This window comes from Eriocheir sinensis, chromosome 53 (assembly GCF_024679095.1).
Source record: "Eriocheir sinensis breed Jianghai 21 chromosome 53, ASM2467909v1, whole genome shotgun sequence".
Classification (NCBI taxonomy): Eukaryota; Metazoa; Arthropoda; class Malacostraca; order Decapoda; family Varunidae; genus Eriocheir; species Eriocheir sinensis.
This window is the reverse complement of record NC_066561.1, coordinates 1,286,833-1,310,853: the sequence shown is the minus strand read 5'-3', so window position 1 is coordinate 1,310,853 and position 24,021 is coordinate 1,286,833. Positions and strand designations below refer to the sequence as shown.

The 24,021-nt window shown below is 44.7% G+C and overlaps 1 protein-coding gene across 1 annotated transcript in view; it reads left to right on the top strand.

Moving 5' to 3' along the window:
• The window catches only part of LOC126983149 (uncharacterized), an 89,698-nt gene extending 68,441 nt beyond the window's left edge, over nucleotides 1-21,257 (top strand). Inside the window, exon 5 of the mRNA XM_050835647.1 lies at nucleotides 19,784-21,257. Within this exon, the coding sequence (XP_050691604.1) occupies nucleotides 19,784-21,098 (1,315 nt within the window). The 3' untranslated portion in view covers nucleotides 21,099-21,257. The remainder of the gene's footprint in view (nucleotides 1-19,783) is intronic.
• The last annotated feature ends 2,764 nt before the right edge of the window (nucleotides 21,258-24,021 follow it).

Genomic DNA, 24,021 nt, shown 5'->3' with positions numbered 1-24,021 from the left:
GGTGCACCTCAAACCGTGCCTCCTGCCTCAACCACGAGATGTTCCACAGGGTGGTGTTCGCCCCGGGGGAGTGCACCGCTCCTGTGTGCACACCACCGCCCACCGCTGCGTGGACGAGCCACTGTGACTTATTAGACACGCTGCAGGTCTTTGGCCTGACGACTTCACTTCTGCAGAAGAATATGCAACACTGCTGCTGCAGCAGGTCCATAGTGTTGCTCACGGGAGTCGATTGTCCCCGTCTGTTGCGGAAAGGAACGTTTGGAGCTTCATAAATCTGGGGCAGAGTTGGCATCTGTCGTCACGTCTGCCGCCAACACAACCCGACGCACGTCGACTGTGGTCAGACGCGTTAAGACGTCACGCCGCCACAAGTGTTATGGAGCAGCTGGATATTTTTTTGTTTGTTTGTTTTTATAACATACGAATAAAGCACTCCAGAAGCTACTGATTGACAACGCTGCCAACGTTCGTAGTTCATTCACCAGTCGCTGGTGAATATCAGTCAGTTATCGTTTTGCCATCGTTTCTTCGGGTAACGAAATATCTTAAAGCTGCCACAGAACAATGATAACGGCACTGACGAGGAAAGGCTGTTGTGTGGCCGAGCCAATTTGCCGCTGTAACGAGAAGCCGCTAGTTAACGACTCCGCATCCGCCCCTGCCGGCCAGGTGTTCAGGTACAAGGTCAGGCTGCTTGGTACTGACAGAGTGGCACAGCGAGGTCAGCCGGCGGACGATGAGCATCGTTTCAGTGTTGAAGACCTTGTACGGATCCGTCACCCTAGTAGGCGTTGCATTTCTCAAAATTTTGTTGACAGAATTGTAACACCTAGAATTCAACTCTCCTGTACATCCACATGGCTTTTGCATGTATGTAAACACACATGATACTGGTCCAGACTCAGAAAATGGTAAACGACCATTATCGACGCCAGGGAGTGAACCCTTGACCAGTTTGACGGGAAGCCACTCCTCTACCATTGAGCTGAAGAGGTACCCTCTCAATTCTGTCCAAGAGAGCTGTGTGTGTGTGGAGGGAAGAGGAAAATACGTGACGGAGACAATACTTTCCTGAATTTCTAAAGCTTATGAAACAATCGTTAACAGGAAATTTCTTAGGCCTCTATAAACTTCTGACCTTCAATCTGAATGCCAGTATGGGTTCTGCAAGGGGCGTTCTACCGGTGTGGGGGTGGGGTGGGGGGGGGGGAAACAATAAATATAATAATGTATTCTTCTGCTCAGACCTCACAAAAAAGTAGAAGCACAACCCCTCATTAATGTTGATATAGTATTCAGAAGGTGGTGCGTGACCTATACTGTGTCACCAAACCTTTCAGCAGACGATTTCTCTGCTGTTATCTACCTAAAGTCTCGAAACTTTTTTTTTACCGCAGAGGAGACAGTGCAAGGGCGTAAAAAAAATACAATAATGAAAAAAAATCCCGCTATTTACTGCTCCTAAATAGAGTAGAGTGGCCAAAAAGAGAAATCAATTTCGGGAGGAGAGGTGTCCTGATACCCTCCTCTTGAAAGAGTTCAAGTCGTAGGCAGGAGGAAATACAGATGAGCCGATATTCAATAGATTTACATTTCAACTCTGCATTAGTGTAGTGAATTTAAGTTGATTTGGGCTTACTTTACATAGCCAGGGATGAACCTGCTCCTTAGCTGAATAATAGCCTGGTTCTGGTACCGAGACGAAGCATGTCTGACCATCGTTACAATTATCACAATAACGTTCCTCCCTTCTATTACCGCGATATCTGTCACTGACTCACTACTGACCGTAACTGATTATTTCCAGTGTGAAATGTTCTTAGGTAAAGGCGATCAATTTTAGCTAGTTTTACAAAGTATTCTTCCATTCCAAACTTTTTTCAAAAGTTCTATAATTACTGCAAATGTTATTTTTTGTTGTTATTGTTACGTTCCAATAAGTTGTTACCAAAAGATATTTTAACCACCGTTCAAAACCTCTTTAACCCCTGTAGGTATATGTGTAGTTTGAGACAGCCACACACCCGACATTCCACATTTTATGCATATTCTCCTTATATAATCCAACCCTGGCAATGGATCCACCTGAGACTTGTGTAACTGTAACAAACAAGTAACAAAACTCAATATGGCATTTTCCCTACAATTAGTCTGGACCAGTTGCTCATCATCCTACACTTGGCATAAGTTTCACTGGGTACACCCCAAGCTCTCAGTATGCCACGCCCGTGCTTGTGTCTCATGTACATACAAAACATGCTTGAAAAGCTTCACCTTTTTTTCCGGGAGTAAGAAGGAAGACACCTCCCTAAACGGGCGTAAGCCACTCCCAGTGAGACATATACTGGAAGCAAGGTGGGTGCTGCAAGCCCACCAAAGTCCCTTCCCGTGTCCTCACTTTCCGTTTTCCTATTGTCCCATTAACACCAGAGAGTAGTTCAGCATGTTCTGTAAAGAGATTCTCTTACTTTCCACACCACACTACACACACACACACACACACACACACACACACACACACACACACACACACACACACACCACCTCCCCAAAATTAATCAACATAAAATAGAACTAGCCGACGTACTGCCTCGGAGTCCCCGTCTGGGAGGGGAACCTCAAATACCCCAAGAGCGGCCCCCACTTTCGGTTCCCGACCTGAGAGGTGCTCTGATAGATTTTCAACATTTTCCTTTATTAACTTCTGCAACACTCGCGGTCTTTGCTTTAACTTCCATTCTGTGGAAAACCACTTCTCCTCTTCTGAACCTCACCTTTTCTTCCTCACCGTTTACTGACAGCAATCTCTACTCTGTTCACTCATGTGGACAATGCTAGTTCGGAATATAGGCACCTTGCCTTGGGCAACACTAATCCCGCGGTGTCAGCAGTTTGACCATTGGCGCCCCTCAGAGGCTCAGCGCCTCAGGGGCTAGTTCACATTCTAGAACCTTCTTCTTGGTTCGAGGTGTGTTATGAATAGTCTGTTCGTGAGCGACTTTCTAGGTAACTAACAGCTCTCTCTCATCGTAAACTCTAGTTATTTGCCAACCGTTTAATTATAGGCTGTAAAATCCGCATAATTAAGAAAATGACTTCCGAGAAAATAAATACTCCTCTATCATTTATCCATAATCTGTGAAAGCTGCAGGTGTCTACAACGAAATTTTCCCTGCCAATAAGAAATGTTATCATTGGTGTCAATGAGTAGTCCTCCCTCTGCATTTCTATTTTACGGCATTATTCACACCATTGCACACACTATATAAGGTTTTGTTTGCTTCATTTTGTGATATTTCTGAAGAAATACATCATTGTACCTGACACAGCACCATCCCTTAGCTTACCTTGTGGCTCCCCCCTCGTACTACCGAGAAAACGGTCGTTTTCGCAAATTTTTTTTTTTTTTTGGTATTTGAAAACAGGTATAAAAAAACATTTTGAGGAGCCGAAAAAAAAAGTTCGCGGTCAAGAGTAACAGGCGGAGGGTTCCTTAAGGGGACTGCAATCACCTACCTGGCACCATCTCTGAAATTAGTGACGTTCGTCATCTTCCATTAGAAGGGATGGTCCCATTCTGTTGTGTCACAATGTAAACATAGAGATACGAGACCTGATTATCTGTTTTTTGTTGTTGTTGTTGAATTAGTTTATGATGTAATTTATCTGGTCAGTGAGTTTTATCACGTAGTCACTTAGAACAGAGCACAATATTTTTATCGGCAGTTCTGCCAACGTTATGCAGGACATGGATGTGACTATATAATAAGATTGTCACCATTACCATTCCTGACGACTTGCACCAGTGAAGGAAGGTGATGGCAGGCTGAGGAAAGGTTGTGGGAGAGAAGTTTCTTGTACCGTTCACCGCTGCCACAACACTCACCAGCACGTGTCCGTGACCCACACTCTCTCTCCCCACAGACTTACTTGTGTCGGCTGCGGGCGGAACGGGGCCGTGTCAAGGCGCTTGTAAAGGGCATTGCCGCTCTCATGAAGACTATCGAGGGAGATACCCCTTGGCGTGCTGCGTGGCCCGAGGACGAGCCACAGGCACTCAGCGCCCTCATGGTGGAGGCTGTGCGCGCCAGATGTCCCGTGAGCGCGGCCTTCCTGCACCGAGCCGGCGCGTGGTCCTTCCTCAGCGGGGAGTGGGGGACCAGTGCCTTGGCCACCGCGCTGGAAGAGGGCCACACGGACATGGCCGAGCTGCTCGTGAGGCACCTGGGAAGCAGCATCTATGCCGACGTTCGTCTTTTGAGCGGAGCGATGCCGGAGGCGGAGCGGCGACGACTGGGGCAGGTGAGTCGAAGTCTCTCGTCACCAGACTGTATTTTGTTTTTAGATGCTGTCTCTAGCACCGGTAGGCTCTCTTGATGTGCCTCTTCGACGACCCTGGTCCGTTAGTGGCGCAGACAGGTATTATTCATAGTGTCTGCCGGGATAAATGACTCTTGTTTGGCACCTGCTGCCCCCCAGTGCTACATTAAAAGGAAGTCGTTGAAGTTTGTGTTGATTGAAGATCTGGGCAGCACGTGGGTAACCCTCCGTCACTCGGCGATGGTTTAAAGCTGTCAGCGTCGTTCGGTGTGACTCTAACCTAGCTCACGATGACCGCAAGCTGACCACTCCGCCACCGCCTGGAAAACTGTTAGGCAAATGTTCCCGCCACCGCCGTCACAAACCTCGTCCAGGGAACCGACCGTGACGTTCGTTCACATCCTTGGCGAGGCGTTCACACCAAACTAATAACACCCCCCCGATAACTGGCATAGAGTTGAAATACGCTCCGTCTTTTAAGTTTTTAGGTTAAATGTGCTTTTCGCTGTGGAATAAAGTCCTCCAAGATGTCTTCCGTAAACACCCGGCCAGGCTGCTCTAACCCTATTGGTGACGTTCGACCTGTAAAACACCACGATGCTAAAACTAGTCATATGACCCAAACACCTAACTTAACCCTCGACACTTAAACCAAGATAAAGCGTCAGTTGACGACGCCCGAACTAAATCGTCTTTTACTAGACAAACAACATGAACCACTGGATAATACATTGCTAACCATTTCGTAGAAGGAATTCAAATCTAATCATTTTAACCAAAAACGGCTGTAAGTTCGTAACCAATGATTACATATATACTAGAGAGTGCATATTACACATACGCGGTCAAACACCACAATGAAGCAATGACTTTTTTTCACTCAATGACTCAACATATTTACCGCCCAGGCAGCCACAGCCGTGCATTGTTCGCAGCCATAAACACTGGCGAGCAACACACGAGGCTGAAGCATACCTTCGTTCGCCTTTCAAGTCTCAAAGCCTCAGCCAGTGACATCTCAAGTAATGGACGGCGCCCTTGTCATTAAGCCGCGAATTTTGGAAAATCAACCGCTTTGGTGCGAATCGCCATAACTCCCTTATTTCTGGGGCTACATAAATGTTTTTGGTATCAATGGACGGCAAAATCAAAGGGCTATATTTCTTAATAAGCGAATGGGCTCAAAAACGGACTCGAAAGGGTAAACAATCGAATAAATTCGCAAAGAACGACTCTGAAAAAAAAAAACTTTTTGAGTTCCCAACCTTGAAACCCACTCATTCTTTGAGAATTTCAAAGAACTTATTTAACACATAATTTTGCCCTACCAATGTGCCTTCCAATATGATGCATATAATTTCCCTACTCCCTGTAGTTTCGTCGCTAGAGCTCGAAACGTAAACCCTTTTAAGCTTTCATGTGCCACCAAGCACGCCTTCCTAGCCTCAGTGGTTTTTGCTCGAGCTTGACCAGAAGTCGCGACGAAAATTCGCCGAATCTGACTCATTTCACGCGCCGCGATGAAATACCTTTCTGACGCCACAAAAATTAATATATCTGCATAAAAATTCATATATGAACACTTCAATATGTTTATTATTTTGTATTAAAAGCATTTTAATATATATATATATATATATATATATATATATATATATATATATATATATATATATATATATATATATATATATATATATATATATATATATATATATATATATATATATATATATATATATATATATATATATATATATATATATATATATATATATATATATATAAGAAGATACTTCGTTTTACTATATAACTCGCCTTATTATACATGTGATTTTGTTTATTTAGTATTCAACCCTATTTCTTCCCATTTATGAATATTACATTTAATTTTAGTCAGATTCGGCGAATTTTCGTCGCGAGTTCTGGTCAACCTCGAGCAAAAACTACTGAAGCTAGGAAGGCGTGCTTGGTGGCAAATGAAAGCTCTAGTAATACAGATTAATAATCAGAAACAAAAAAATGGAAAGCACTAATAAATAATTAAAAGTTATAAGCAAAAATTTAGGACGTGTACAAATCTCGGCAAAAAAGCCGAAAAACAGGCTATTTTGTGACGGCTCTACGATAAACTTGGAATCGAGCTATCACAAAATACTTCGAGCTGGTCAAACTACATTACCAAGAGGTGCTACATGTCAAATTACATCCTTCTAGAGGCAATAGCAATGCCACACTTGACAAAAACGACAAAGTGTCTGGAGTTCGTCAAAATCTCTCTCAAATGGGTTTACGTTTCGAGCTCTAGCGACGAAACTACTTGGAGTAGGGAAATGTTATGCATCATATTGGAAAGCACATTGGCAGGGCTAAAGTATTTGTTAAATAGGTTCTTTGAAATTCTCAAATCATGAGTGGGTTTCAAGGTTAGGAACTCAAAAATAGGGTTATTTTTTCAGTCATTTTTTGCCGTCGATTGATACCAAAAACATTTATGTAGCCCCAGAAATAAGGGAGTTCACACAGGCGTCGGTGCTGGTACGCTGAGGTGCCGCCGCGGAGGCTCCGGCTCCTCCGCCACAAAGCAGTGCTGCGCGACAACTTGTTTCGCAAGTTCCTTCACCAGACCACCCTTCCAGAACGTGTTCCTTAATATCAAAAGACCTTCACAACCTAAACAGACGATAATACACACCACCACATAAAACGTAACACAATGTTCATGTAATACTCGTATAATATCAACACAAAAAACTACCGTTATAATATTACTCAAGACAAGAAAACTGCTGCTCAGTACGGTATACTGAGCTGATGGAACCCGTTCACACTCTCCTACACGCCGTCTCTGAGGTTCCGTAACATTTATACCATTTGGACAATCGCCACAGTCTTATGATCCAGCCGACCCAGCTCAACACAGGTACAAAGTTACCTCGACTTAGGTAAGCAATTGATAGTCGTGTTGTTGACAAAAATAATCACGTGGAAGTCGTTCACTAAGTTAATTTTATGTTTGGCCTTTCGTTCATAGGTTTACGAGAACTCTGTAGCCACGGCGACGAGTCCAGCGGAAGGCAGGAAGCTGCTGCAAAAGATCGTTAGGCTCGTATGGAGCATGCATCTCACGTGTGGGGGGCTCCACTCACACAGCTCTTCTGGACAGAGTGGAGTCTAAGGCTCTTCGTCTCATCAGCTCTCCTCCTCTTACTGATAGTCTTCTACCTCTTAAATTCCGTCGCGATGTTGCCTCTCTTTCTATCTTTTATCGATATTTTCACGCTGATTGCTCTTCTGAGCTTGCTAACTGCATGCCCCCTCCCCCCTCCTGCGGCCTCGCCTCACATGACTTTCTGATCAAGCTCATCCCTATACTGTCCAAACCTCTTATGCAAGAGTTAACCAGCATCTTCACTCTTTCATCCCTCACACTTGTGAACTCTGGAACGATCTTCCCTCATCTGTATTTCCTTCTGCCTACGACTTGAACTCTTTCAAGAGAAGGGTATCAGGACACCTCTCCTCCCGAAATTGATTTCTCTTTTTGGCCACTCTTCTCTATTCAGGAGTAGTAAGTAGCGGGCTTTTTTTCATTATTGTTTTCTTTTTTTTTTACGCCCTTGCACTGTCTCCATTGCTGTAAAAAAAAGCATCGTCTTGAAATTGTTTCAGGTTGGATTTGCTTTTTGTTTTGTTTTACAGTAAACAGATCAAGGGCCCAAAAAATAATGAAATAAAGCCCTCTAATCACTGCTCCTATAAAAAAGAGTTAGGAGGGGTGGACAAGAGAGAGGTCAATTTCGGGGGGAGAGGTGTCCTGATACTCTCCTCTTGAAAGAGTTCAAGTCGTAGATAGGAGGAAATACAGATGAAGGAAGATTGTTCCAGAATTTACCAACGTGAGGGATGAAAGAGTAAATATGCCGTTTAGCTGTTGCATAATAGGGGTGAGCTTGAGTAAAGAGTCGTGTGCAGCGGAGCTTTGTACTCACGTATCATTTCCGGACTTAATGGCAGACAGTCCCTGTTCTTTCCGTAAACCTATCGGCAGTAGGACAATAGGAACTTTAAGTTCATCAACTCCTCAAAAACTCAATTTCTCCACCTGTCAACTCGACACAATCATCCAAACACCTATCCCCTATTTTCCGATAACACTCAGCTATCATTTCCTTCTTCACTTCACATCATCGGTCTATCCTTAACTCAAAATATCAACTGGAAACCTCATATCTCATCTCCTACTAAATCGTAATTATGAACTTTACTTCAATTATATATTGAATTTTGGAGATATCGACACCCTCACAACATGCATGGACAGACTGAACTGTGTCATCCAGCAAGCCTCCAAACGACTAGACCTTAATTTTGGCCCAGAGGAGCATCAATCCCAGAGGCTTTGCCTCCTTAGGCAGCATTTAGGGAGTAATCACTAGGACTCCCAGCGATTCCACGAAAAATACACCATCAACACCAAAAACAGGGTCAGTGACCTAAATGTCGCCAACATGCCTCGCAGCGACTTTGATCAACAACTTCGCAAAATATCTAGCCCACGCAGGTGTTGAAAAGTGATGGAGCAAGGACGCACGCCTGCCTCACTCCTGAATTAACAGGAAAAAAGCCGGAAACGCCTCCACCAAACTTTACAGCACTCACACTCCCAGAGTAAAGGCCAGTCGTCAGGTAAATAATCTTTCCAGCAAACTCACGGATCCGCAGAATGCCCCAGAGTGCCTCATGATGCATCGAGTCAAAAAAAAATTTTAAGATCGATACAGGATACAAGTAGCCACTGTCGGAACTCACATCAGCGTTCCACAAGGACGTTAAGTGCTGGATCCAGTCAATTTTTGACTTGCCGAGCGTGAACAAAGATTGCTCAGATCTCTCAAACATTTTTTTTTTTTACATGTGGCCAATAGCGCCGGTAGGCTATTTCATGGGGCCTGATGGTCGGCCCGAGCCCATTATGGCGCAGGCAGTTGTTTATAGTGGCGCCATTATTATTGGCTCATGCTGCCCCTCGGAGCTCATTCTTGATTTCATTTGCGCTGTACATCTTTTTCTAGAGTCCGGGTTGATAGGTGGTCTTCAGGACAGCATGTGGGTAGTCTTAGGCCACTCGGCGGTGACTGAAAAATTCCAGGTGGTTAGCGGCGGATTCGAACCCACATCATGGACAGCGCATGCATCCCACAGCCTGGCAGGCAGAGGTTCAAGCCCTGTCCAGGTCGGGATATTTCCACGGACAAGGAGTGGTTACTGTCCCCCCTTGAGCAAGGGGGATGGGGTGTGTGGTGTGTGAATGTCCCGGCAGTACCCAGGGATCGACCATAATGCGCCTTGCTCTAATTTGGAACGTACTTGATGGTGATGACGGGTCCAGCTCGTGATCAAACCATGGTGAATTACACACACACACACACACACACACACACACACACACACACACACAACCACTAATAAGTTGTTATCTCCCCCTACAGTATCAGTACCAGAGGGAGTTGGCGATGCTGGAGGACTTGGTAATTCGCCAGAAGTCGGAGCGCGGGAAGGAGGCTGCGCGTCTGGCACTACAGCTGCAGGAGAAGCTGCACGACAGCCATGTGGCAGGCCGTCGCTACGAAGGCCTCCCGCGTGCTGCCGGACGCAGCGTCCTGCAGCTGTCTGTCAGGAAAGGCCTCGTGCAGCTCACGTACCTGGTGGTGCAGGTGGGCCGCCTTCCGGTTGACGTGACTCTTGACGACATTTGCGGCACCACCGCTCTCCACGAGGCCGCCTCCCACGGCAAGGATTCTTGCGTCGCGCTGCTGCTCGGCGTCGGTGCAGACCCGCTTCGACGTGACAGGTACGTTGATTTAGAGATAAAGGTCAGTAAACGTCAGGCCCTTACGTCCCTCCCTGTGCGGCGGCAGTCACTGACAAGATATTTATTTTTCCTTAATATTTCTCCTCTTTCTTCTGTGTACTAGTTTTGTGCATTAACGAAAACTAAACCTTTCAGTAAGCCATTATTTTAGCATTTAAAAGGTAGGAGACTGTTAGTAAGCTGAGGGGAGTTGATAGGACGAAGAGACTTACGGCGGTATCATCAGTCAAGCTCTTCCCTCTTCGTCGAAGCGTCGCTTAGAGAAGGTGTTTCCGTCAAGAGGTATTATCAAACGCTATTTTCTCTTCCCCCTTCGAAGCTATCTTTCCGTGTAGTGTTGCTACTACTGCAAATCAAACAAACGTTGAAAACCGAAATATTAATGCATTTTAGGTACATTTCTATAATGGAAAATATTGTGTGGCAAATACTTGTGTAAGCAGTGCTTGATACAGTGACATACACTATATATAGCAGAAAATTTACATTGATGCTTTTAATTGGTTGGTACCCGTGGCAATGTTTGCTTCACGCTCATCTCGTCCCGTCACCTGTGGGCGGAGCTTAGGAGACCTCGTTAGAATAAACTGCTTTTATTTTCTTTATTCTCCTGCTGTTCCATGAGACATCTTTTTCTCCCATCGTTATTTCTCCCTTGTAAATAAAATTTTAACTAGCTTTAGAGCTTCTATCAGTGGGTGGAAAATGGTATCATCTATATTGCTGAGCTTTGTTAAGCTCCACCCACAGGTGACGTCACGAGCTTGGAGATTGGCTGTGGGAAGCCCAGCACGGAGTATCACATAGCACCACATATTCATACAGACTTGGGAAACATGCGCCCGGATGCCGAAGCCTGTCAGTCCGTCTCTTTAAAATTCATCCCAGCAATCTTCATGCTTATGGTTCGAAGTGCCAGCCCTACAAACGCTCAAAAAAGAGAACTGTTGTGAATAGTTGAGATTGAAGGGCGGGGCGTGCTGGATGGGAGGTGTGTTCCAGTGTTGGCTTAAATTATCATAGGAACCGTGAAGTCTTGAATTCACAGAAAAATAGTGTTTTTCGCATTGTATGACTTTTTATATAAGGTCTAGAAAATTTAAATTGTTCTTATGCCCAATTAATAATACAGCAACATTGAAAAATGTTGTAATAAAGCATTAAATGTGCGAAGATATTACCGACATCACCTCCTCTTCGTCAAGAGAGGAAATTAGTTAATTTCTTTCCCGCTCGCCCCTTCGCGCGCTGCATCAAAGACACTCCTCGTCACTGATAATACCGTTTGGTCCACGAAGCCTTGTTTCCTCGCGGGAAGGGGGAAGAGACAGATTGAGAATCCCAGTTTTAGACTCTACTATGTACAAGAGAGCTGTGTGTGTGTGTGGAGCTCCCCACACATGAGATGCCTACTCCACATCGAGGAAGCTGATTTAGTAGGAGAGAAGTGAAGTTTCTGAGTTAAGGATAGACTGGATATGTTTAGTGTGGAAGAAGGGGTCGGCTGAGTGTTGTCGAAGAATAGCAGATTAAAGTGCAGTACAGACAAAAGTACAGCAAAAGGGATAGAATATGTCTGAATGGTAGTTTAGATAGCAAAGACTTGTGCCAGACTGTATCAAAAGCTTTTTATATGTTTAAAGCAACCGCAAAAGTTTCACCGAAACGGCTAAAAGAGAATGATCAGGAGTCAGTCAGGAAGGTAAGATCACCACTAGAACGCACCTTGTGGAACCAACACTGATGATCAGATTTAAGATCAGAGGTGCATAGGTGCTATACGATTTCCCGGTTAAGGACCGATTCCAAAGCTTTAGAGAGTTAGGAAAGTAAATTCCGCAGCCATGTTGCTTCTCTTTCCATCTCATATCGATATTTTCATGCTGACTGCTCTTCTGAACTTGCTAACTGCATGCCTCCCCCCCTCCCGCGGCCCCGCTGCACACGACTTTCTCCTCATGCTCTTCCCTATACTGTCCAAACCCCTTATACAAGAGTTAACCAGCATCTCTATTCTTTCATCCCCTTCACTGGTAAACTCTGGAACAGTCTTCCTTCGTCTGTATTTCCTCCTGCCTATGACTTGACCTCTTTCAAGAAGAGTGTATCAAGACACTTCTCCACCCGAAATTGACCTCTCTTTTGGCTACTCTTTACTTTTTACTTTTGTGGGAGCGGCGAGTAGCGGGATTTTTAAAAAAATTTTTTACTCTTTTTGTTGCCCTTGAGCCGCATCCTTTGATGTAAACAATAATAGGACGGTAGTTTGAGAGGTTGGAAGGGTCACAATTCTTAGGTACAAACTGTATGTAGACAGACTCCTAGCGGAGAGGAAAGGTAGATGTTGAAAGGCAGAAACGTGTGAGCGAGAGATCTTGTTGACTGGTAGTAGCCAAGGGGGGCCATGGAGTCTCGCGGTTTGAAGCCACTAAACTGTCAGTCGGCCATATTGTTCAAGCCGGGGAGGAGTGGCCAAATGGATGTAAGTACTTCCATGAGCGGCCGGCCAGACCACGTGTCCGCGTGTGACATTTCATGAGGGTTCGTGTGGCAGACTGGCAGTACATGCTTTGCTGCTTACAATTTTCTAACGTGTATTTATTAAGGAGACCACACATCTTGGTGATGAATTGTCCTCACCGCATTTCTTGGTGATCATGAATACATTACAGCGCTTCTTGGATATCATATACAGTACTACTTTCTTACCTGTTACAGTATATTTACAGTAATAAATTACAAAATTATTTTTATTTCATACGCCTGCATGTTCAAGTGCTGGAAAACAGTAAGAAGAGAACATTTTTTTTTTTTTTTTTTTTTACGTCGCGCCGGTAGGCTTCTTCCCGGTGGGGCCTGATGGTCGGCCCAAAGCTTCTTCCCGGTGGGTCCTGATGGTCGGCCCAGCCCGTTCTGGCGCAGGCGAGTGTTTATAGTAGCGCCATCTTGCATTGGCTCATGCTGCCCTCCCGGAGCTCATCTTTAATCCTAGAATCTAGAGTCAGCATGTGGGTAGTTTTAAGCCACTCGGCGGCGGCTGAAAAATCCCAGCTTGGTGGCACCGGGCGGGGATTGAACTCGCGTCCTCCTGAACGCGGTGCTGTTACTCTGTCGATTCAGCCACCGCCTCACCATACAGTACATAAAAACATTACGGTACTCCATGGATGCGGTACTCTAACTCTAAGGGCAAGCGCCCTCCATGTTAGGCGCGCTCCACCCTCGTATTCATACCTCACGGCTTGAACAATATGGCGCCCGATTTGACAGCTGAGACCACGAAAACTGGCTTCACTCACCAGTACAGCGCGCTCGGTGCTGTGGGCCTCTCCACCCTTAATACCTCCATGGTAGTAGCGAGCAAGACCTAAGTCTGAGGCTATGGATATAAGCAGCTTTATTTCAAATAGAAAGGGGACCAAGGCAATGAGTTGCAGCCTGCAGGGCAAGAGCAGGCGGAGGAAGAGTTACTTCCTGCTGTTGCTGTAACTGCAGATGAGTCATGACGGGAGACTGCCGCTGCCTTTACATTGTCTGTTAGCTCATGTTGGTGAAGCAGAGGGCTCTTTAGCCAACTAGCAAGGATCCATAGTCTAACTGAGTGGTCGTCAAACGTTTTTGTCTCACAAGGCATACTAACGCCTTAAAAATGTGACGTATACTGTAATGATGGAAAATGTGCACACTGCACCAAATTGCTCCAGCATTCAGCAGTTCGAAGTGGAACGAGTGACCGTATTTTTTCCGATTTCCAAAGGATCCAGTTATTATTTAACAAATTTCAAGAGGCAATTTATTGACAAGACCCTGCGGTCATCATTTTGTTACGTGACACTTACGCGAGATCGAACTTCGTTGATATAAAAATAAGTTAAAAGCATAACAGTGAAAGAAGCTTTCAATACATCTTTAACCCTGTATCTAATAAACTTGCAGCTTGCAGGAACTGATGGCATGGCAGGAGTGTTACTACTGAATACAATAACACATAAATTGGCACTAATGTTTGTCAGAGAGGCCTCAGAATTATCCAAAAAACTCGCGCTTCTCTCGCCTCCGACCACCCAGCATTTTGAGCTGGGCTAAGCCCCCAATGTTTGAAGATCCTAAGTACGCCCCTGAGGACACTCCTAATCGAAAGTGTCTGGGGGCGGAGCAAGCGCCGGCCGCGGGCTGGAAGCCTGATCTTGATGTCACAAGTGACTCGCTTAATATAATGCCTCCCGAACGTCGATCCTGCTCACAGAGTTCTTTTTGTACGCGACAACCCTGAACGACGAGACCAAGGTGACGCTCACCTAAGTCGTGGGTGGGGCATGTCGACTGATCCTGCCGTAAAGGACTTATGATGGATAGGGCGGCTGCGTGAGAGCTTGCTTGGGTGTGGAGGCGGCGGGGAAGTGAAGTGACGCGCCCCCGGACGTATGCCCCTACTGGTTCGTATGTCCCTTCTCTCCCCCTCCTCATTCACACCAACCCAATTCACACATGCCACCCTAAGGAGCTCCTCCCTCCTCCTCCTCCTCCCCTCCCTGGGACAGATGGGAACCCCTCCTCCCGTTGCCACTTTTCGTCCATCCCGGAGGGACCACTGGCAGCTGGCAGGGCTCATTCCCTGAGGGACGCAGGGCAACAGATCGTCCGGAATTACCAACATCCTACAATAAAAAAAAAATTCACATAAGATAAAATCAATGTCACCTAAAAACACAGCACCAAAGCTTCCCGCCGTCCTCTTTAGTTCCACCACAAAAAAAAAAAAAAAATACTGCACACCATGAACAAATACTAAAATCAAATTGTCGTGTAAAACCGAGTTCACCTCGTGAAGGCGGGGTGGAGCTAGGTTATCACAGACGTGGCTGTGGTAGTCCAGCGAGGTGCTGCTAGCTCATAACAGCCTGGTGCTTAGCTTTGCACACTGACACCTCCAGTCTCATTGGTTACGATCCTGACTCTGCGCAAAGCCTAACATGATCAGTCAAAATTTTCCTTGGCTTCTGCTTCTGAAGGCAGTGTTTGGTTATGACCTAGTTTCGTTTTGCCCTGTGCGCATGAATGGTGAGTTGAGTGAGTCTTGGTTTTGGTGTGGGTGTGAGACGGGTGTGTGATGCCGCCATGGCTTTTTAACGTGTACATGGATGGTTATACGTATGAAAGAAGTGAAAGCCAGAGTGGGGGAGCTAGGTCCAAGGCTGAAAGTGTGAGGACAGAGCAGTCATTGGTGGCAGGCCAGTTTGCAGATGATACATTAATGTTGGCAGAAAATGTGGGGACGCTACAGAGGATAGTGGATGAGTTTGACAGGGTGTTTAAGAGGAGAAAGCTGAGAGTGAATGCTGGAAAGAGTAAGGTTATGGTATTTGAGCGAGCGAGAGAGCAGACCATTAATTTTGCAAATCAATGCAGAGTTAGAGCAGAGAGCACAACGAAGTGTAGGACAAGGCTGGGGGAAGAGAGAATGGAGCTGACTGACTTTTAAAACTTGAGGACAATTTTATGTAAGCATGGAAGTATGGAAGGTAAGGTGATGGAAAGAGCAGGGAAGGGCAGACAGGAACTGATTGCACTGGAAGGAGTTATGAGAGAAAGAAGTGTGAGCATGGGGGTAAACAGGGAAATAAGGAACATTATTATCCTGCTAACCCTGTCGTATGCATCAGAGACGTGGACATAAAGTGCAGAACAGCAGTCGCAAATACGTCTAGTGGAAATGAGTTATATAAAAGGTGCTTGTGGTGTTTCAGGACGGGATGGAGAAAGTAATGAAAGCGTGTATGAGGGGTTTGGTATGGCTGTCACGGCGGAAGGAGTGAGGTGTGGAGTAGTCGAATGGGTGAAGCGTGGTGCGCTGAGATGGTTTGGACACGTGACGGGAATGACGGAGAATGAATTTGTGGAGAGTTTTTTTTTTGTTTTTTTTTTTACAACAAAGGAGGCAACTCAAGGGCACAAAAAAAAACAATAATAAAAAAGCCCGCTAATCGCTGCTCCCATAAAAGAATCAGAAGAGGTGGCCAAAAGCAAGGTCAAATTCGGGAGGAGAGGTGTCCTGATACCCTCCTCATGAAAGAGTTCAAGTCGTAGGCAGGAGGAAATACAGATGAAGGAAGATTGTTCCAGAGTTTACCAGCGTGAGGGATGAAAGAGTGAAGATGCTGGTTAACTCTTGCATAAGGAGTTTGGACAGTATAGGGATGAGCATGAGTAGAAAGTCGTATGCAGCGGGGCCGCGGGAGGGGGGGAGGCATGCAGTTAGCAAGTTCAGAAGAGCAGTCAGCGTGGAAGTATCGATAGAAGATAGAAAGAGAGGCAACATTGCGGCGGAATTTAAGAGGTAGAAGACTATCAGTAGGAGGAGGAGAGCTGATGAGACGAAGAGCCTTAGCCTCCACTCTGTCCAGAAGAGGTGTGTGGGTGGAGCCCCCCCACACGTGAGATGCATACTCCATACGAGGGCGGACAAGGCCCCTGTATATAGATAGCAACTGCGCGGGGGAGAAGAACTGGCGGAGACGATACAGAACGCCCAACCTCGAGGAAGCTGATTTAGCGAGAGAGGAGATATGAAGTTTCCAGTTGAGATTTTGAGTTAAGGATAGGCCGAGGATGTTTAGTGTTGAAGAAGGTGACAGCTGAGTGTTGTCGAAGTATAGGGGATAGGTGTTTGGAAGATTGTGTCTAGTTGATAAGTGGAAAAATTGAGTTTTTGAGGCATTGAAGGACACAAGGTTCCTTCTGCCCCAATCGTAAATGATAGCAAGGTCTGAGGTTAAGCGTTCTGCAGCCTCCAGTCTGGAGTCGCGTACTTCCTGTTGTGATGGTTTTCTATTGAAAGAAGTTGAATAATGCAGAGTGGAGTCGTCGGCGAACGAGTGGACAGGACAGTTTGTTATGGAAAGAAGATCATTGATGAATAACAGGAAGAGAGTGGGTAATAGGACAGAGCCCTGTGGAACGCCACTGTTGATAGGTTTAGGGGAAGAGCAGTGACCGTCTACCACCGCAGAGATAGAACGGCCGGAAAGGAAACTGGAGATAAAGGAACAGAGAGAGGGATAGAATCTGAAAGAGGGCAGCTTAGAAAGCAAAGACTGGTGCCAGACTCTATCGAAGGCTTTCGATATGTCTAGCGCAACAGAGAAAGTTTCACCGAAACGGCTAAGAGAGGATGACCAAGAGTCAGTTAAGAGAGCAAGAAGATCGCCAGTAGAACGCCCCTTGCGGAATCCATACTGGCGATCAGATAGAAGGTTAGAAGTGGAAAGGTGCTTTTGGATCTTCCGGTTAAGGATTGATTCAAAAGCTTTAGATAGACATGAAAGTAAAGCTATTGGGCGGTTGTTTGAGGGATTGGAACGGTCACCCTTCTTAGGCACAGACTGTACAAAGGCATATTTCCAGCAGGAAGGAAAGATAGATGTTGATAGGCAGAGACGAAAGAGTTTGACCAGGCAGGGTGTCAGCACAGAAGCACAGTTTTTAAGGACAATAGGAGGCACTCCATCAGGTCCATAAGCCTTCTGAGAGCTGAGGCCAGAGAGGGCATAGAAAACATCATTTGGAAGAATCTTAATAACAGGCATAAAGGAGTCAGAGGGGGGATTAGTAGGAGGAATATGCCCAGAATCGTCCAAGGTGGAGTTCTTACAGAAAGTTTGAGCGAAGAGTTCAGCCTTAGAGACAGACGAGACGGCAGTGCTGCCGTCAGGGTTAAGGAGAGGAGGGAAAGAGGAAGAAGTGAAATTGGAGGAGATATTTTTGGCTAGATGCCAGAAGTCACGGGAAGAATTAGAAGAAGCAAGGTGTTGACATTTTCTATTTATAAAAGAAGTTTTGGTAAGTCGGAGAATAGATTTGGCACGATTCCGGGCTGAAATGTATAAATCAAAGTTAGTGGGAGTTCGGAGGCTCTGGAACCTTTTGTGAGCTGCCTCTCTATCTTTAATAGCACGAGAACAAGCATGATTAAACCAAGGCTTTTTAGCATGAGGAGTAGAGAAAGTACGTGGAATGTATGCCTCCATTCCAGAGACAATCACCTCTGTGATGCGCAGAGCACACACAGAGGGGTCTCTCTCCTGAAAGCAGTAATCATTCCACGGGAAATCGGAAAAGTACATCCTCAGGTCGTCCCACCGAGCTGAAGCAAAATGCCAGAAGCATCGCCTCTTCGGTGGGTCCAGAGGGTGTACAGGAGCGATAGGATAGGATGCAGAAATAAGGTTATGATCGGAGGAGCCCAACGGAGAGAACAGTTTGACAGAGTAAGCAGAAGGATTAGAGGTAAGGAAGAGGTCCAGAATGTTGGGCCTGTCTCCAAGACGGTCGGGAATACGAGTAGGGTGCTGAACCAACTGCTCTAGGTCGTTGAGGAGAGCAAAGTTGTAGGCATGTTCACCAGGCTGGTCAGTGAAAGAGGATGAAAGCCAAAGCTGGTGGTGAACATTGAAATCTCCCAAGATGGAGATTTCAGCGAAGGGAGAGTGGGTCAAGATGCGCTCCACTTAAGAGTTCAATTAGTCAAAGAATTTTACATAGTTAGTAGAGTTAGGTGAGAGATAAACAGCACAGATATATTTAGTAATAGAATGACAATGAAGTCTTAGCCAGATGGTGGAAAATTCAGAAGAGTCAAGGTCGTGGGCACGAGAGCAAGTGATGTTGCGCACGTAGGCGCAACATCCAGCTTTGGATTGAAATTTAGGATAGAGATAGTAGGAGGGAACAGAGTAGAGGTTGTTGTCAGTAGCCTCAGAAACCTGTGTTTCGGTGAGGAATAGAAGGTGAGGTTTAGAGGAGGAGAGATGGTGTTCCACAGAATGAAAATTAGAACGGAGACCGCGAATGTTGCAGAAATTGATAAGGAGGAGGTTCGAGGAGTTATCAGGATACCTCTCAAGTCGGCAGCCAGAAGGGGAGTCCTCCCTGGGGGAATTTATGCCCCCCCCCCCCAGGTGGGGACTCCGAGGCTCTGTTGTTCATCGCTATTTTGAATTGAATTTTGGGAAAAGGTGTGTGTGTTTTGTGAATGTAGTGTGGTGTAGAAAGAGAGAGGAACTGTCTTTAGAAAGCATGCTGAACTGCTCTCTGGTGTTGATGAGACAAAAGGGAAACGGTTAGTGAGGACATGGGAAGGGTCTTTGAAGGGCTTCAGCACCCTCCTCGCTTCCCATATATCCTCACCGGGAGTATCTCACGCCCGTTCGGTAGGTGTCTTCCTACCTACTCCTACCTAATCCTGAGGAAAGGATTGAGGGGGGGGGTGTCAGGGGAAGACCACCTGTGAAGTGGATCAATAGAGTGAGCGAGTATCGGACCGAGAGAATAGGAGGTAGCAGGATTGGCTATGCTGAGAGGGAGGGCCAGAACAGGGAGAGATGGAGACAGTTCTTCTGCGGCCACCTCCGGAGGGAAGTTCTCGTGATGGAACAGGGCGTCGGAGAAATAGATAGACTGAGCTGCCTCCTTTGATGTGTATTTGCTGCCAATAATAACTTGCCTCGTTAACATGTGTGGAGTCATGACACGGTGCATCGTGGTGACCGGTGAGCTGTCCCATCATTTGTTTTTCCTCCCTGACAGGTACGACCAGACGCCCCGTCTCCTGGCCGCCATGTTCGGCCACAAGAGCACCGAGCAGCTGCTGGCACTACACGAGCCGCGTGACCCCAGCTGCCGTGCGGGCACAACCGCCGAGCAGGCAAACCACAACTATGACAACTACCTCCGGAGATACGAAAAGCTTGGCAGCGAGAAACGGGAGTCCCTGACGCCCATTGACCGTCACTACCCAGAGCGAGTCACGTGCAGGCTCATGGAGGCCATCGGAGTCCAGGAGCTGTGGGAGAGGGCTGGTGAAGCTCTTGTGGATTTTTCCCGTGGTGAGGCCCGCGAGGTGAAGGACGCAGTGATGAAGGAGCTGCATTCCATTATAGAAAAGATTGCGCAGGAAGACAGTCTGTACAACGGCAAGCTAAGGCTGGTGGGCAGCTCAGAAGATGGGTCAAAAATATACTGCCCCGACGAAATGGACGTCAACCTTCTGATTACGCCGAAGAACGTCAAAGTCGAGGTGGAGGAGACCCCAAAGGGACTGGCGCCAGCCAAGGGGAAGTATAAGATGTCCATTGTGGCCGACGCGCCCGGTCTCCAGGGAAACAAGCTGATGGACAACCTGTTCCTTCTGTTGCACAAGTGCCTCGCGAAGTACACACTGCAGGATGAAAGGCTGAGCTTCGTGCCGCCCGGCCTGAGCAGCACGCAGGTGGGCGCTGCCCTCGCCCTGGCCTGGCAGGGGAAGGAATATCCCCTCCTCCTGGTCGGTGTGGATCTCGTGCCGGTGCTGGAGCTGCCGTGGCACGAAAAAATATCAAAACCAAAGCTCATCAAGGACACTGCCAAGACATTCCACGTCAGCAACACTGCTGACGGCTATTGGCGTTGCAGTTTTGCCCTGACAGAGGCAACGGTGCTGAAAAAATTGTCCCCCATCAGACGACGTGTCATGGTAATGGGAAAGGTCCTGCTTTCCTGCCTCAAGACCGAGCCGTGGATGCCACAGCACATGAAGCACCTCTGCACCTGGTTTGTTGATCGGGCGTGGAAAATCATCGTTCCAAACGGATTCTGCTTCAAGAACGCTTTCCTTAGCTGGCTCCAGGAGCAGGCAGAAGATCAGCAGGTCACCAGCCAGGAGGAGGCTCGGCGTTGCACAGAGGCACTGATAGCCATTTACAGGCAGCTGTGTGACGAGCCCGAAGTACTGCGGGGCCACCTGCGGCCAGGCCGGATCTCTGCATACTTTGGAGGAGATTTCGAAGGCGTCAAACAGGGAGAAGGCGCTCCGCTCATCGTGCGCTGCCTGGAGGAACAACTGGAGAAGGAACAAAAACAGTGAAAACGGTGGAAGGGAATATGAAGAGAAGAAAGAGGAACGAGAATGCGATGGACTTTGCTAGTGAGGACTGTTAAAAGAAAAAAAGATACTTCCCTTCAATACATATGTAGACATTGTTATGTCCCTCTAGGAAAAGTGGTTGACGTTCACTTTGTAGAAACAGATGATTTTATATATATATATATATATAGATATATATATATATATATATATATATATATATATATATATATATATATATATATATATATATATATATATATATATATATATATATATATATATATATATATATATATATATATATATATATATATATATATATATATATATATATATATATATATATATATATATATATATATATATATATATATATATATATATATATATATATATATATATATATATATATATATATCGTCAGTAGCGGCCTCGTGTTCAGGAGGACGAGTTCAATCCGCCCGGTGCCACCAAGCTGGGATTTTTCAGCCGCCGAGTGGCTTAAAACTACCCACATGCTGTCCAGAAGACCACCTATCAACCCGGACTCTAGATTCTAGGATCAAAGATGAGCTCTGGGAGGCAGCATGAGCCAATGCAAGATGGCGCCACTATAAACACTCGCCTGCGCCAGAACAGGCTGGGCTGACCATCAGGACCTACCGGAAAGAAGCCTTGGACCGACCATCAGGATATATATATATATATATATATATATATATATATATATATATATATATATATATATATATATATATATATATATATATATATATATATATATATATATATATATATATATATATATATATATATATATATATATATATATATATATATATATATATATATATATATATATATATATATATATATATATATATATATATATATATATATATATATATATATATATATATATATATATATATATATATATATATATATATATATATATATATATATATATATATATATATATATATATATATATATATATATATATAAATTGTAAATGTGATTAATCTTCATTAATTACTGGACACTGGTACCACAAAGCTAAAGACATACCGTAACCCTCATGTTTACAACTTTGTTTACTGCCCAACTGTCATCTCCTTTATGGAGAGCAAATACTTCTAGTAATTTGTTACTTATAATTTAGCTTTGCTTTGTGGAAACATCTTGGTTTTGATATGTTAGAATTTGCCAATTTTCTCGTTCTTGTGGTGATCCTAGATACTACTAGAAATGGTAGTGTACAGAAAGTTTATCAATCTCTTAAGTCTTCTACTAATTTACTGTCTGTTACACTGTGTTTGCTTACTTCTAAACTAAAAACACGTATGTTTTTATTTTTTTTATTAGTACAAAATATACAGTATGATTACTGCATATTAATATGAAATAATAACTTGATGTTGAAATAGGTATATAGTTTTTCTTGGTTGTAATATAAGCTGTCCAGAAGACAACCTATCAACCCGGACTCTAGATTCTAGGATTAAAGATGAGCTCCGGGGGGCAACATGAGCCAATGCAAGATGGCGCCACTATAAACACTTGCCTGCGCCACAACGGGCTGGGCCATACCATCAGGCCCCTCCAAACAAGCCTACCGGCGCCACAGGTGAAGACGTAAAAAAAAATGACTGATTTCAATATGTATGCCATGGTAGTTAACAGAGCTATATCTTGGGGTGCTGTGACTGCATATACCATCACTGCAATGGGCATTACATTGTTTATTACCTGCAAATGTCCGTTAATGTGCTTTTTGTACATTCAGAGAGTTTGTCAATAGGCGTGTGGATACAAATTTGAGCTCCGTGTCAATATTGTTTGACAAGGAAATGTCAGACCCTGAGTAGACAATACTTAGAAGTAGAGATGAGCTGTCAGGAAATCTGGTAGGTCTAGCAATGAGTGGAGTGAAGTTTAATAGTTGTATATTTGTAAGAAAGTTGTTTGTTGGGATGTGAGAGGTGTGTTCAAGTAAATTAATGTTAAAATCTCCAATCAGCACTATTTTTTTATTTTTTGCTTTCTCTCGTAAAAGTTCGTGCAATATGTGTGAGAACTCATCAACTGCAATGTGTTTACTGTTAGGTCTGTAAATTGTGCATAGAAGGAAACCTAATGAGTTTGTTTTTATTCTAATTGTGTTTATTTCTATATCTTCATTTACTATTGTCAAGTCTTTGATTTCCTGAGAATGTATTAGATTGAACACAAATATTGATACCCCTCCCTGTTTGCGCGTATTTCTGGTTAAATGGTATGAGTGGTATCCTGTAAGTTGGTGTAGGTGTTTATTATTGCCTGTAAGCCAGGATTCAGTGACTGCCAAGATATCAGGTTGTATGTGTAAAGATCTGAGGAGTAGTTGTATATTATCGAATTTTTTTGTTAATGATCTCGAGTTTATGTGCATTATGTTAGAATTGTGTGTCTGTTGAGTCTTAATGAGGTTATTATAGGTAACAAGGTCATAATAATTTGATATTGATTCAAAGTCCATGTGGCCGTGTAGTTGATTGATTATCTCCATACTTATGTTATTTGAATTGGCATGTCTGTGTTCATCATCATAAAAGAGTGTCTCATAGAGATGGGACATAAGATTAATGAAAGAAGAGTCAGAGAAGAGAATGGAAAGAAAGCAGTAAGATATAAGATTAACCCTCTCGCGCACGATGACTCGTTTTGAGTCAATAAGGGAAAAAGGTCCTGGCGCACGATGACGTGTTTTGAGTCAATAAGGGAAAAAGGTCCTGGCGCACGATGACGCGTTTTGCGTCATAAAACGTTAAAATATTCATTAAAAATAAAGTTTCTGGTGAAATTGCGTCTAATTTGGTATAATTATTCAGTGGGATAAGTTTCTTCATGGTAACATACGGCAACCTCTCTATGGGGC